General features: G+C 34.5%; 2 protein-coding genes across 5 annotated transcripts in view; one reads left to right on the top strand and one right to left on the bottom strand.

Moving 5' to 3' along the window:
* LOC139783630 (uncharacterized) lies at positions 1–2,469 on the top strand. Its single transcript, XM_071722784.1, has 2 exons — positions 1–2,148; positions 2,416–2,469. The coding sequence occupies exons 1-2, from the start codon at positions 1–3 to the stop codon at positions 2,467–2,469; spliced, it is 2,202 nt and encodes a 733-aa protein (XP_071578885.1).
* Positions 2,470–5,821: 3,352 nt separating this feature from the next.
* The window catches only part of LOC139783628 (fatty acid synthase-like), a 36,310-nt gene continuing 27,233 nt past the window's right edge, over positions 5,822–14,898 (bottom strand). For all 4 annotated transcript variants that reach the window (XM_071722782.1, XM_071722779.1, XM_071722781.1 and 1 more), the window contains 10 exons: positions 12,100–12,404; positions 11,599–12,018; positions 10,478–11,499; positions 10,073–10,317; positions 9,299–9,992; positions 8,357–9,188; positions 7,764–8,239; positions 7,420–7,671; positions 6,225–6,476; positions 5,822–6,136 (listed from right to left, as the gene is read on the bottom strand). In XM_071722782.1, the coding sequence (XP_071578883.1) occupies positions 6,032–6,136; positions 6,225–6,476; positions 7,420–7,671; positions 7,764–8,239; positions 8,357–9,188; positions 9,299–9,992; positions 10,073–10,317; positions 10,478–11,499; positions 11,599–12,018; positions 12,100–12,404 (4,603 nt within the window). In that variant the 3' untranslated portion in view covers positions 5,822–6,031. The remainder of the gene's footprint in view (positions 6,137–6,224; positions 6,477–7,419; positions 7,672–7,763; positions 8,240–8,356; positions 9,189–9,298; positions 9,993–10,072; positions 10,318–10,477; positions 11,500–11,598; positions 12,019–12,099; positions 12,405–14,898) is intronic.

Raw genomic sequence — 14,898 nt, forward strand, 5'->3', positions numbered from 1 at the left:
ATGTCTTACAATGATAATGGATTCTTCCATATGATCAACAAACGATTTGGACGGCATGTTGTCACACTAATGAAAGCGTGGACCAATAACACCATGAAGATGAGTACGGCTCGACATCAACTTATTTTTCTACTCCGCTGCAGACGACACGATGTATTGCCACCGCACATCCTCCACCTGCGTATTAATATTAGCTTTAGGAGCCACAGCGCGAAACACAGGTTCATTATATTTAAGGAGCGATACAAACGCGCTATTTTAAACTTAGAAATTAGAGATTTAAACAACCATTTAAACTTTCTTAAATCCGAAATCGAGTACATTCGTGACGATCTTTCCTCTCTTTTACCACATAAACTATTGATTGAGTTTTTTAACAGTAACAATCGAAAAATCATGAAGCACAATGTCCAGCAGAAACATAAGGCTACTAATAAATTCAATAGAATATTTTCTAAACAGGATTATAAGACGTTTTTCAATAATGACAGAAAGAAGTGGCTTATTAACATTTCCAATATAAACATTCCTGATAACATAACTCACATCTTAAGTTTAGGTGATAATTTTGGTATTCCTGTCACCAACCGCGATAAAAAGGACCGTCTACTTACTACCTTAGACACCATAAAAAACTTTGAAACCAGCAGTTATAAAATGCCTCCAGCCGCTATAAATGCGATACGTAGCTCGATCGCGAACTCCTTAAAATTGTTTTTAAATAAGAACATCCATGTTGAATACATAGACCGCTACATTTTAAGAGAGTTCAGTAATTGCCAAAGATTTTTACGTAATAATCCTGATATTTTTGTCACGAAGGCCGACAAAGGTCAGATAACTGTCATTATGGATAGAACTGATTATAACAATAGAATGATTGATCTACTTAATGATGAATCAACGTACAACAAATTAAAGAATAATCCTAATAAAAAACTAATCACAAGGCTCAATCAATTAGTTAAATCTTGGCATGACAACGACATTATTGACTACTCTACTTACTGCCGGTTAAGGTGCACCAATGGCAATCTTCCTCGATGCTATGGACTGCCAAAGGTCCATAAAGCTGGCTTTCCTTTACGTATTATAGTCTCGTCCGTTGGGAGTCCGCTATACAATATAGCTTGTTACTTACACTCGATTTTGGACGAGCTGTTACCGAAGCCTAAATCTTACATTAAGGACAGCTGGTCGTTCGTGCAAACCATTAGGGATATAACTATAAATGCTGATCATGTCCTAGCTTCCTTTGATGTCACTTCACTTTTTACGAACATCCCAAAAGAACTAGTTCTTCAAGGCATTGAAAAACGTTGGCATCTCATTTCACCTCACACAAGATTCTCCCTACCTCAATTTCTTCACGCCGTGGAATGGGTACTGACCTCTACCAGCTTTTGTTTCAATGGACAGTATTATGAGCAAGTTTTTGGCAGTCCAATGGGGTCTCCTTTCTCTCCCAAGGCGGCTGACATTGTAATGGAGGATTTGGAGACCCATTGCCTTGGTGCTCTTGACTTTGACCTTCCTTTTTATTGTAGGTATGTAGACGATAGTTTTGCTATAATTCCGATGTCAAGACTAAATGACATACTCGATGTGTTCAATAGTTACCACCCGCGATTAAATTTCACATATGAACTAGAAAATAACGATGGCCTCCCGTTTCTCGACACGATAGTCATCCGCGATGGAAATAGATTGACCTCGAATTGGTATAGAAAACCAACGTTCTCCGGCCGTTACACGAATTATTTCTCTAGCCATCCATTGAAATATAAAGTGAATACAATTACGAGCTTAGTCGATCATGCTGTTCTATTGTCTGATGCTCGCTACCATGATTCAAACATTAATTTAGTCAAAAAAATTTTGGTGAATAACTCCTTCCCAATGGATCTCATTAATAAGCACATCAACAATAGAATTAAGCAGCTGCGACACAAACCAGATATTGCTAGCTCGCCGGTTCAATTTGATCCTCGACGTTGCGTGGTACTACCATATGTTAAAGATCTTGGCGGGACTATAAGTCGCACACTCAATAATGTTGGTATTACTACAGTTTATACTGTCCCCAAAAAATTAGATACTATCATAAAAAAGGGCAAGGATCGTCTCGATAAAAACCAGTCTACTGAGGTAGTTTATAGAATCAACTGTAACGATTGTTGTGCTTCCTACATTGGTCAAACGAAGCGATACTTGAAAACGCGCGTCACGGAACATTTCAATGATATTAAAAAGATTGATCATCAGCATTCCGTGGTCAGCAAGCACCGCGTTTCTCTCGGCCACGAATTTAAATGGTCTGAAGTTGAGATACTTCATAAAGAAAAAAATACTAAAAAAAGAGAAATCGCTGAAATGTTTCTAATCAAGAAATATTCTGATACCATTAATTTACAGAAAGATACGGATAACTTAAATCCTATTTATGACAACGTCATCTCTTGTTTATAATTTGTATTGTGGTTACCCGCTCTGTCACCTTTCGATCTGTTCTCAACTACATGACGCGATATGTTCAGTTCGTTTCCGACGTCCATCGCATAAACATGTAATTGCTGTGCCGTTCTGACGATACTTCGTTAACTCAGCGAGCATGATACGAACCGGTGCCTTTGGAAAACTTTCTCTGTGTAACTAAGTTTTTTCTTTGTTCGTGTTCCTTTTTACTTTTTTGACAACTTACTGACGAATATATTTTTTAGCACTCTGTGACTTTTCTATCAAAATTTCACGAACAGTTGACTGAGAATTGTTTGATAATGGCACTTTTTCCTCATCAGGTATTTTTAAGTGTTACTCACGATTTAAATTCCGTACATATTTTTACCCGCTGTATTGACGCTGCGGTTTTTTTAATTGTTTGTTGTTAGATTACTTGAGAAGGACCCGAAGCTTGGGTCGAAACGTCGTGTAATTTTGAAAATTTTGGCCAATTATAGTCGATTAAATATACGCACCTTTTGTTATTTATTATTGGCGGAACAAACACATATTTCTTATAGATTATATTAATGTTATATCAATAAAGTTATTATATAAATACTAATAAAGTTATTGACTATCTCTAATATTAATAATATCGAAATTTTTTTAATATTAATAAAGTTATCGAGTTATCTTATCATACTTAATATATTTATCAAGTATAGATAGCGGGCTAAATAAAAACAAGGCGCGGTTGGTGGTGCGCGAATATTATAATAATTAATTTTAGCACATAATTTTTCCAACACAAATTCATTGGAGTAGTAAAATTCCTTCCCTCGCCCCGATTAATTTAACTTTCAGAAGCTGTATAACTGGCTATATTTAAACAGATTTTTGTTGGAAAAATTATATGTTAAAATTAATTATTATAATATTCGCGCACCACCAACCGCGCCTGGCTTTTATTTAGCCCGCTATCTATACTTGGTTATTCCATAAGAAGCCTACACTTCGAATCTTAATATTTATATTACTGATTACTGATGATTTGTTTAATAATCTCTGCGCTTTCGACAAATTTCCATCAAAATACGAGACATTCACTTAAATTATGCAAAACATTCAATTTTAATAGACTTCAACATTGATCGGTTAAAACAGAAGCCAAAGTGACAAGGTATGAAAATACATTTTATAAAGTAAACGTGACAAACGAGGGATGCCTTATTTTTTTCTCTTACGAAGAAAGCTGGGAAAACGATTATCAGCGGATCTTATGTCTAACAACATTTATTTCAGAATATTAATATTTCATCATTAACATTAATAATTAATTCAATATACTGATGCTAATAAGCATCTTTATGTAAATAATGCTACTGAATCTCATATAAATCTACAAGGAATTTATTACTGAAAAGTATTCATTAAATATTATGATAATTTGCCTTATATAAACTATTCATTAGCATCATATTTAAAATGTGTATTTTATACTAATAAACCTCTTGTTTATGAGATTAAGATTAAGATTTTTAAGATGCAGCAGCATCATTTATATAAAGAATTATATAATGCTTATTAGTATTGATATATTAAATTAATTATCAATTTAATGATAAATTATTTATTAATGTAACAAAATAAATATTGTAAGATTTGTTAATGGTGATTTATGCCATTATTTAAACTTACATTGAATGAAATTTATTAGCCGACTTATAATTTAAATTTGCACACATATGCTAATTGCTGACTTTTGTCCTGTGCATAAACATTGTGTGCAAAAAAATAATTTAAGTAATAAAATTATAATATATAATGATTATGATGGACTGTGGTACGAGCTTTTTTCGTAAGAGAAAAGATGTCTTTCGTTTTCTTAATAAAATTTATTTCATAACCTGTATTGTCATCTCGACTTCTGTTTTAACGTTACTGCTACGGAAATCCGTCACAATTGTATTGCAACTTCGGGCGCTACAAAGTTCATTTTATTGTAAAAAAGATATGCGAGTGATTATAGGTGATGCACCGAAGTCAACGCAATTGTGAACGACCATGCGCGCCTGCTCGAATGGGCAACCCGTCATACTGATGTGTATGTTGCGGAAGCACCGTGTACATACATTGTACATATAAATAATTGAAACAAAATCGTCATTAATCGAATTACTTTGAAAGTAATTTATTTTGACCCTCTTAAGGCGAATTTTGACTACTTTCTCACGGGTTCAGGCGGATAAAAATGCCATTGTATTCAGCGACCCAAAAAACATAAAAGTATAGGTATAGGTACATATGTATAACTTGCGTAGTTACACTTTTTAGCCCAAAATTGGCCCATTTTATCCATCGTCCTTTAAAATATTAGATACCCATATATAAAATATCCGTATCTGTTCCGCGCGACTCTATTGCTGTCTCAGCATTCTGGAACAAAACTATGACTCGCTTTCTTCCCGTCACGTGTTCCTCGAATCTTTAATAATTTAATAATTTAATTGTCTCATCTTGTATTAATATCTTTCTTTTTTACTTTGATCACGTACATTGATTATTGAACGTGTTCATATTCCCAAAAGCTGGTCGGGCTACGACAGAAGGTTATACTTAAAAGAATGCTCTCTATAATATATATCGAGGTCAAAGTCGCAGGAGGTTGCTCCCCTAAACTAAATAATTACCATTCTTTTTTTACTATTTTATCTTAAAAAATGGCTTTTTTTAAGTCGCCATTTGTAGGAGTCGCCTTTAAGGGGTTTCATTTTAACCCAAACTAAAGCATTTTATAAAATTTGATCGAAATCGGAGGTGGACGTTTTCGGAACTTTATCCTTTATTTTATCCGAGATCGTAGGCTCGCGTCCGAATTAGCACGAAGCAGTTGACGAAAAAAAGTAAATTTTATTATCTGTTAAAATGTCCGAATATCGAAGTATATATTATTAGTAAATATTATATAAGGTTATTACCTGAACCGAATAAAGCTTGGCATTAAATAAGACCCACTTTTAAATATATTGGTTAAAAACGCGGTTGAGGAATTAAAACCAGCAACAACGCGTCTATTCATCGACAAGAACTTTGTGATAATGTGACTGTGTGTGCGTGCCGTTTTTAAACTAAACATTACAGACATGCGTTACGCGTGCGCTATATTTAACTTCAATATTATACTATTACTATTACATTACACTATTAACCCCTTAACATACAAAACTGTCAAAATATGCGATGACAAACGAAAATAAACTTCACAAAGTAAGCGCAGTGAGAAAACCAATCAGCATCGCGGAAAAAAAGCAAGAATGGACTTTCCATATGCCTTTTTTTAGAAAGGGATTCGCGCTGCATAGATCATAAGTATTTCAAATAGTTTGTTGAATGTACTTTAATTTATGGTTCATTATAACATATTATAATAATATTATCCCCGTAACCACAAGTATTCCGACAATGAGAGACACATCTTTTACTCTATCTAGAATTCTCAAAGGAGAGGGTTCTAGATAGAGTAAGATGTCTCATTGTCAGAATTAATCCAGACAATATTGTTATCTGGTATATATTATGACATTATACTTTAAATGGCAGGTTCTCCATTAATTGCAGTTAGCACTTTCTCGCTTTTCAGGATCATCACATGAGTACTCTCAATGTAATGTACTTTCACCAGATTTTGAGTTACCTTAAATAATTATGTATTTTATTAACAAAAAGTTTCGTTGGAATTTGAAACTTATTAAATACAGATTAGATCAATCTTTTTGAAATACCTTCTGCAAACCATAATCTTCTTTAAATGGTATATGCAAGGAGTTCGCAGATTTTAGCAATATTATGGAAGATTTAATAGGCGGCAATGTAGAGGGATCATATTGCCGAATTGCGGATACATTTTTATAAACTGTTGTACACAACGTCTTTAAATTTGCAGGTGAGAGTAACGTATTCGTAGCTAAGAATTGTTTGGCGAAAATATTATATCTTTCTTCCCAGGTTTTACATTTCTTCAATTCCATTAGAATCTACCAAATTATATATTTTGTTTTTAATATACACTACCGCTCATTAATTTCAATACACCGCCAGATTCGTCTTGATTTCTCTGTAAAGGATGAACACGATACGTGTGTTGTGAAAAATAAAGGGGTATCGTACTGCCGTTGGTACACTCGGAGTTACCGATCCGCAGTAGCATTCGAGTGTGTTGCGAAAGAGAGCGTAGTTAGCGTTCGCGCTCGCCCGTAGTAAGTAGATCGCGTTCGTGTCCGTCCGCGATTACCGAGGACAGTTCGTTCCGATCGGCATTTGAGAGCGAAAGCAATAGCGTGCGAAGGAAAGTATTAGAATAAAGCGTCGTCATAGATACATGTTCCTGGCTATTTATATGCACCCGACCACTCTATCCGCATCAACGTTAAGAGAATCTCAACATCTCGAGTACTCGCAACCCGTCGCGTCGCGTAAAAGAGTCACGGTCGGTCTCGCTCCGCGTATACTTGGCGCGAGACACTACCGTGTCTCTTGATTAACATGTGTTTTGCACAGAAATGAATGCACTTGCTGTTATAAACACTTCACTTGCATGCATCGTATTTTTATATATTATTTATATAAAAATCCTTGAAAACTGTAGTTTAAAAAAAACGGAGCTAACAGCCGAATAGTGTCTGATCCCTGAAAATAAAGAAAATACGCGCGCAAGGTCACCTAATGCATGCAAGTGTTAAAAGTGTTTATAACAGCATTCATTTCTGTGTAAAACACACGTATTATGTTTATCCTTTACAGAGAAGTCAAAGAATCTAGGGATGTATTGAAATTAATAAACGGTAGTGTAAGTTTTACTTTAAAATGAGAAATATTTGAAACAAAAGAGTATAAGATTGATACTGATACTACCCCTATAAAGAAGACAAAAATTATAATATTTAATTTTGGTACTTAAAATTAAGAAAAAAAAAATACTTTTTTACTGCTTCTTGCTGAATAAACCTCCATGATATTGGTTAGAACAACAATCTGAAGGTCTTCATTAGAATTTGATGTATAATGTTTGTACATCATTTGTATTTGTTCAGGAGCGCCGTCAATGAGAACTAGTCGGCCTTTAAAATTCATAGCCTCCAATCTTCTGGTTAACTCAATTGCAATTATAGATCCGAAAGAGTATCCCACCATTACGAAATCTTTCCCACCTCTCAATTTTGGTAATATGTACTAAAAAAAAGAGCGAGTGTATCTAATAAATTTTATGCCTCTTAAACAAAAAAATTCTTCGTCAATATAATACGAAATTACTAATTGCATACGTTTGTGAGATGATCAGTCGTCTCCGATATAATGTTTGTAGCATCGATGTTGTTTGTATTATAATGCAAGGTCGTTATTGAAAATTTAATATTTGGTATTAAATGATTGAATATGGTTCCACATCCGTCGATACCTGGTATAAGGAATACTTCGGTCGTAGTTTTTGGTTTTTTAGTTGAGAAATCTAAACAGGCTTCTGAAATAAAATCTTCGTTTTTTAGAACACCAACTAAAAATTTTATAACGTCTGGCTCTACTGTATCGAATTTCTTCTTATCTTGCGTATTATCGTCGCTAACATTTGCATTGGATATCTTATTGAGCTTTGCAAAGGTGAGATTTCGTATCTCTGGCGCAGTCAAAAAAATGTCAAACTCTCGTTCCAAAGTTTGCTTAATTTCCACGACCATCATGGAGTCCATTCCAAATTCGGCCAGACTTAAATTTTGACTTACAACCTTCATGTCCTTTATGTCTATATAATATAAAAAATTATTATAATTTATACTGTAATGTATTATTACTTAAACTGGTTTAGTAAAAAATATATATTAAGTATGTACAAAAAGTAAGTTCATGTTGGAGCATGTACCTAAAATATTAGCGACAGTGTTCACCAGATTGTCGAGCCCAAAAGATCCTGCTTTCTTTTCAGCTACAACCATGCTGCTTACAACCGGTCGGCTTTGAATTAAAAACTTATCGAGTTCATCGAGACAGCAAGATATTTTTTGCTGCAAGGTGCCACCTATAATCAGTTCCTTATCGTCCTCCTGCATGTCAGCGACAAGACCCACGTCACCCACAGCTCCCCACTGAATCGCTAATCCAGGTAATCCTTCCTCTGCTCTCTTCTCGCACACCCTCTCCATGATGGAGTTGGCCATACCATAATTAGTCTGTCCAGCGTTTCCTCTGCCGCAGGAAACGGAAGAGAACACTACAAAGTGCCGCAGTTGAGGGCAGATCTTTCTAGAATGCTTGTCCAATATTTGCGTTGCTCGAGCCTTCGATTGGAAGGACTCCGCGAAGGTCTGCGCGGTTTGATTCTTCAGGACGCTGTCCTTCAGCACCACTCCGAGATTGAATATCGCGTCTACCGGTGCTTCCCTTTCGGCAGTTCTCAAGAGGTATTTGCAGTTCTTGGAGTCAGCGACATCGATATTCTTGATGATCAGAACGTTTACACCGTACGATTTCCATAGTCGAACTTTCATGCGTTGGTACCCGTTTTTTATTCCAGTTCGCGATATCAACACGACGTTTCTGGCGCCCCGAAATATCAGCCAGTCGGTTAACTCCAAACCGAATCCACCCAGACCTCCTAGTATAATATAACTTTTATTTCTGAGACAGTAATAGCGACGATATGCGACAATGGACTTGTCTAAAGGTTTATCCTTTTCCTGGATATTTATAATTATCTATAAAAATATTTATATGTTAAAAATGCACATTTTACGTAAAATAGGTAAATTCTTAAGACTATTATGAATAATCCTTTTCATACTACTATTAATCAATATTAAAGTACCTTCCCCATGTGTTTTCCACTCGCCATGTATCTGAAAGCTTCTTCGACTTCTGTTTTCGAAAAAACTTTTACTTGAATTGGTTTAATGGTTCCATCTTCAAGACCATCGGCTACCATTTTGGACAGCAGCGACTTATACTTGTGATTGCCAGTACACATATTATCGAGTAGAATTCCATAAAAGCTAATACCTCTCTGAAACACGGACATATCTAGCGGATTGTTAGAAATGAGATCAAATTTGCCGATCTCCAGAAAACGACCGTTTTTCGCCACGCAACGAATTGACGCGATTAACTTTTCTTCTGCCAATGAATTTAATACTATATCGACTCCGCGACCGTTCGTTTCCCGCATTATTATTTGTTCAAAGCTGGTATCTCGCGAATTTCCAATATGTTCATCCAGAATGGTCGGAAACATCTTCTTAATGAAGTTCCGTTTGTCGCTCGTGCCCACAGTAGTAAACACCTCGCATCTTTCTTTGAGAGCGAGGTGAATAGCTGCTTGTCCAATGCCGCCAGTACCAGAGTGTATAAGTATTTTATCGCCTTTTTTTATTTTCCCATATATGTATAAGGCTAGGTAAACCGTGCTATAAACGCATGGAACCGTCGCAGCCGCTTCAAATGTCCACGCATCAGGTATCTTCCAACAAAAATCTTTATCTTTCTCAATAACATTTGCGATACAACTAGAAAAAATAATCTTAATTTAGTTTTAATTCTATAACATTACGCAACGTACCTAATTATATTTTGGACCATTGCTTACTCGGTATCACGGATTCCCATTACACGTTGCCCATTGGTATCGAATCCTACGTATTCCAATCCAAGGGGTATATATTGAAATAACCGTCCTCGTGAGATTGCCTGACTAGATGCTAATTTACCAGTCGCGAGCATTACATCTTTGAAATTTAATGATGAGTAAACCACACGTACCAAATCCTCACGACGAGATTCGACAGATAAACTGTTCTCTATCCAACAAAATGTACTTAGATCACCACGGACCTATAGAAAAACATCTATTTCATAACACATGACATACATAGAACAAAACTTTAAATAGAGAAATATTATAGAAGTATTTAAAAAACGATTTGAAAATATTTAATATTATTGTACATTGATAAAATGTCGATATATTTTGAAAGGATTTCTATGGGTATACCGTTTGGCAGACATGAGCGGTAGGTACAGGTTCGGCTTCCGATCGAGGTAATCGCAAATGTCTGTATGATCCCCAGTTCTTATTAGATCGCAATACATTAATGATCATATCTTTTTCCAATTGTTGTTTATAGAAAGGGTCTTGGAGAGAGAACTTAGGGGCATTCTCATCTTGAATAAGCACACCCCTAACAAGCTCTCCGCCTGGCTCTTTTCTCAAACAATTAATGAAACCCAACAAACCGCACTCGAAATCTCTTTCTCCAACAATTATAATCCTACTCTTCTGCTCGAGCTTGTTCTCATCGCTCACAAGCAGCTTTAGCTCTTCCAGCCAATTAAAGTTATCATTATTTATGTAAACAACAATTCTTTTTCCTATCAGAATTTTTTTCTTCAGAAGTACAATCATTTCTTTGTCGGTGCGTTTTTCAAGAATAACATTTAATTCGAATTGCTGTAAATATTTAGTGTAATCAATTACGTCGCATTTCTCACGTGACAACAGATAACCACCTTCTCTCAGAAATGACAAAAGTCGTTTTAACGAAGCTTGTTGTTTGGTCAAAAGGTTAAATCCTGCAACCATTAAGGCTTTGTCATCTACAGATGGAGATATGTTTAAATCTCCGATTGAAATGTTCTGCGATAGATCTGCTGGATTAAAACGTTTCGGCGATGTTAATAGAGTGATGTTCGTTTGTATCAATGGCACATCACCAAAAGCCTCAACCAACAACGAAGAAGAGAGATATTCTAATGCGACATCATCGACATCTTCCACTAGCTCGATGGTTTTTACTTTGATGGTTTGGTGATCTTCCAGCGCGAGTTGCACCGATATCCGAATTGCTTCGTTCAAAGAAATCTTAGCGCGATCATGATGAGCAACAAATAAGTGTTCTTCGATAACAGCATCTTGGGCCAATTTCCGGCGAAATATCTGAGTGGCTTTAAGACCTCGAATCTCTATTCCACCAGCTATAATCGTGTCTAGTTCTCTGTATATTTGTATCGGTAATTCTGTAATAAGACAAAATAATACGCTTTATATCACAGAGATTTTCTTACGCGATTTTTATCAAAACAAAATAACTCAACAAGTGATTGAAGAGCACTTACTTTTATCCTTGTCTGTCGCATTTTCCATGCTAGCAGCGATGTTCCGTAACTTCGACGTATGAAGCTTAGGATTGATCACCAATTTCTGAATACTCGTCGGAACGTACAAGTCCCTGGTATCGTGTCCCATAATATACATTTGTAGCATGGTATCCATAAACGTTACCCAATTTGCTTTCCAAATGATATGTCCTTTGTTGCCTGAAATAGATGCGCTATGTAATCCACGAAACCAGCCGCTGTACTGGTAACCGCGCAGTCTCAATTCTTTATAGATATCTCGAGCAGTCATATGTTCTTCTTCGTCGCTATTCTCCGGTAATAGATCTGTTTGAAACATTTCCTGTTCTGGATTCGATGTCTCGTGCACTATACCTGTCACCACAACGTTACCTTCTTCGGTTATTTCAAACTTTCCGTCTGTAATATTTTTATATATTCAATTATTTTACGCGCATAATTACGATCATGCTACTTTAAAGTAAGTCATCTCATAAATACCTTTCTGTATCGCAATTATCAATTTTACAGCATCACTTTTCGTCAAATGAGTAGCGCGAATAAAATTTACATCTCGGAATAATATCGGTATTGTTGTGAATGTTATCCCTTTCATCATACCGATAGTTTGCCAAACGAGTACAAGATAACCCGTCGCGGGTAACAAATTTCTTCCATCGATTACATGATCACACATAAAATCGTAGTCCTCATCGTTGAGTAAAATTTCGACATATCTTTCTCGGGATTTTATGAACGTTTGTGTTTCAAAGTTCGGTATGTACCAATTTTTGGAATGATCCCACCTAATGTTACATTAAAATGCTTGTTTATAGAATAATCCCACCTAATGTGACATTAAAAAATGCTTGTTTATACATTATAAATTATATATATATGGGACGTTCCACGTCAACCGGATCACCCATACAGCACAAAATGTTTTTTAAATATTTTTAAAATATTTTTTAGGAAGATTAAAATAATTTAAAATAATTTACAAAAATATTTTTAGAATGTTTCTATGTCCGTCAGATCATGTCAGAAAAATATTTTCAAAAATATTTTTAAAAGATTGCAAATAAATATATTCAATAATATTTGTAAAATCTTTTAGAAATATTGTTTTAAAAAATAAAATATGTTCATAATAATTTTAAAAATGCTTTAAAAATGACATAAATATGAGTCATTTAAAGGTATGTATATACCGTTATGCTGTTGTGAATTAAGAATTTTAGAAAAACAAAAAAAATACATTTATTATATATATGTCGTGTGTGCATACAGCCGCGCGGTCACCCATCCGAGTCAGTACCGCACCTAACGTCGCTTGACATCGATGATCGAACGGACTAGTGGTGATTCTTTGATTCTGACGCTTCCTTGTTGCTTATACTTCTATATAACATATCTTTATAGTGTTCAAAAATTGTGTAATGATAACCGGTAAATATTAAAAATAATAACGCAATTACAATTAATGTACAATAATTATTAATATAAAATTCGTATATTTAACATAATATAATATTAATATAATAACGTTAACAACATGCATGATAACGCCTAAAGACGCTACCTGACAAAATAAAGAATTTATTTAATGAATTGAATCAAAGTTGAAAAATAATTAGGAATTAAATTTAAAGAAACAAATCTAAAAAAAATCTATTCTTTATGTATGTGTGTGCATATATGTTCACGGAGTAAGTTATAGTACCTACTATTCAATTCAATTCAAAGAGTACTTTATTTGCCCCGAAGGGGCCTTATAAAGGGCGTTTTTACGGAACGTTTATAGTACCTACTATATTTTCAATTATTCTTATAATATTTCTGCAATGTTGTTCTAATATTTCAACGAAATGTTGCAATTGTCTTTACAACATTACATTGCAACTTGTAACGTTCCTGGCAATGTCTTGCAAGCTTCTATGCTGTATGGGTCTGTTTTAATTAAGAAAAACTCAAAAAATGAAAATAAAATTGTCGTGTACCAAATTTGGTCTTAAAATGACGTCTAATTCATGTCCTTTTCATGACGTCATACTTTCATATCTACAATAGTACGTCAAATACACGTCATATAAAGGACATATGACGTCGTGGACGAAATATGATCTTAAATTGACGTCAATAAGACCATGTGTGCTACCTGGGATATTTACATGGGAAGTATATATATATATATATACAATTTCTGTAACTTTTAAAGTAAATATCTCAGAAACGGGTCGGACAATCGATCGCAAATTTAACACAGGTTTTTGGGATATATAAGTGCACAATCTCTGTAAATTTCAGCTTTATCCCTTTATTTTGACATAAGCGACATACATCTTTAATTAAGAATATTTTATAATATTTCAAAAATATTTTTGAAAATATTTGAAAAAAGATTATAAAACTAATAAGAAATAAAAATATTTTTTAAATATTTTGAAACAAGATTATGATACAATAAATATGTAGATTTGAATTAATATTTTAAAAATACATTTCAAATATTTAAGAAAATTTTATCTGGGTGATAAAAAAGAACGTTTTTAAAAATATTTTTAAAAGATTCTTAAAATATTCTTTAAAAAGTTACCACAAAAGGTTTTTAAACCATTTTAAAATATTCCTAAAACCATTTTAAAATGTTTCTCGCAATATTTTTATAGAAATATTTATAAATATTTTTTGAAAACATTTTGTGCTATATGGGCAGTGCTGCGGCCAAAATTGAAAGCGACGAAAAAATTTGTATGAGGTCTCAATTTAAAGCTTGAACAAAGAGCTACAAAAAGCCATATGCGCCTTAGCAAAAATCAAGATGGCGACGTCAATATGGCGGCCATAAACTCAAAATTTTTTATCAATCAACCGGCTCAGTGCTGCCGCCAAAATGTTCAGCGACAAATAAATTCGTATAAGGGCTTATTTTGAAGCTCGAACTGAAAACTTTTAAAAGCCGTATGCACATTTGCAAAAATCAAGATGCCGGGTCCAAGATGGCCGACTTTTCGTCAAAATTTGATGTCAATGCCTTTAAAAACACCAGATTTGTTTGTAATTTATCGACAGGGATTTTGAACGTCACTTCTCTCAAATCTGGTGTGATAGGTTCCAAATCACAAAATGGCGGATCCAAGATGGCCGACTTTTCGTCAAAATTTGATGTAAAAGCCTTAAAAAGCACCAGATTTGTTTGAAAATGGATCGACAGGGATTTTTAAGGTCACTTATCTCAAATCTGGTGTGATAGGTTGCAATTCACGTAATGGCGATCCAAGATGGCCGACTTATGACTAA

Source organism: Temnothorax nylanderi, unplaced genomic scaffold, assembly GCF_030848795.1.
Source record: "Temnothorax nylanderi isolate EJ_2023f unplaced genomic scaffold, tnyl_v1.0 TNYL_tig0523_pilon, whole genome shotgun sequence".
Classification (NCBI taxonomy): domain Eukaryota; kingdom Metazoa; phylum Arthropoda; class Insecta; order Hymenoptera; family Formicidae; genus Temnothorax; species Temnothorax nylanderi.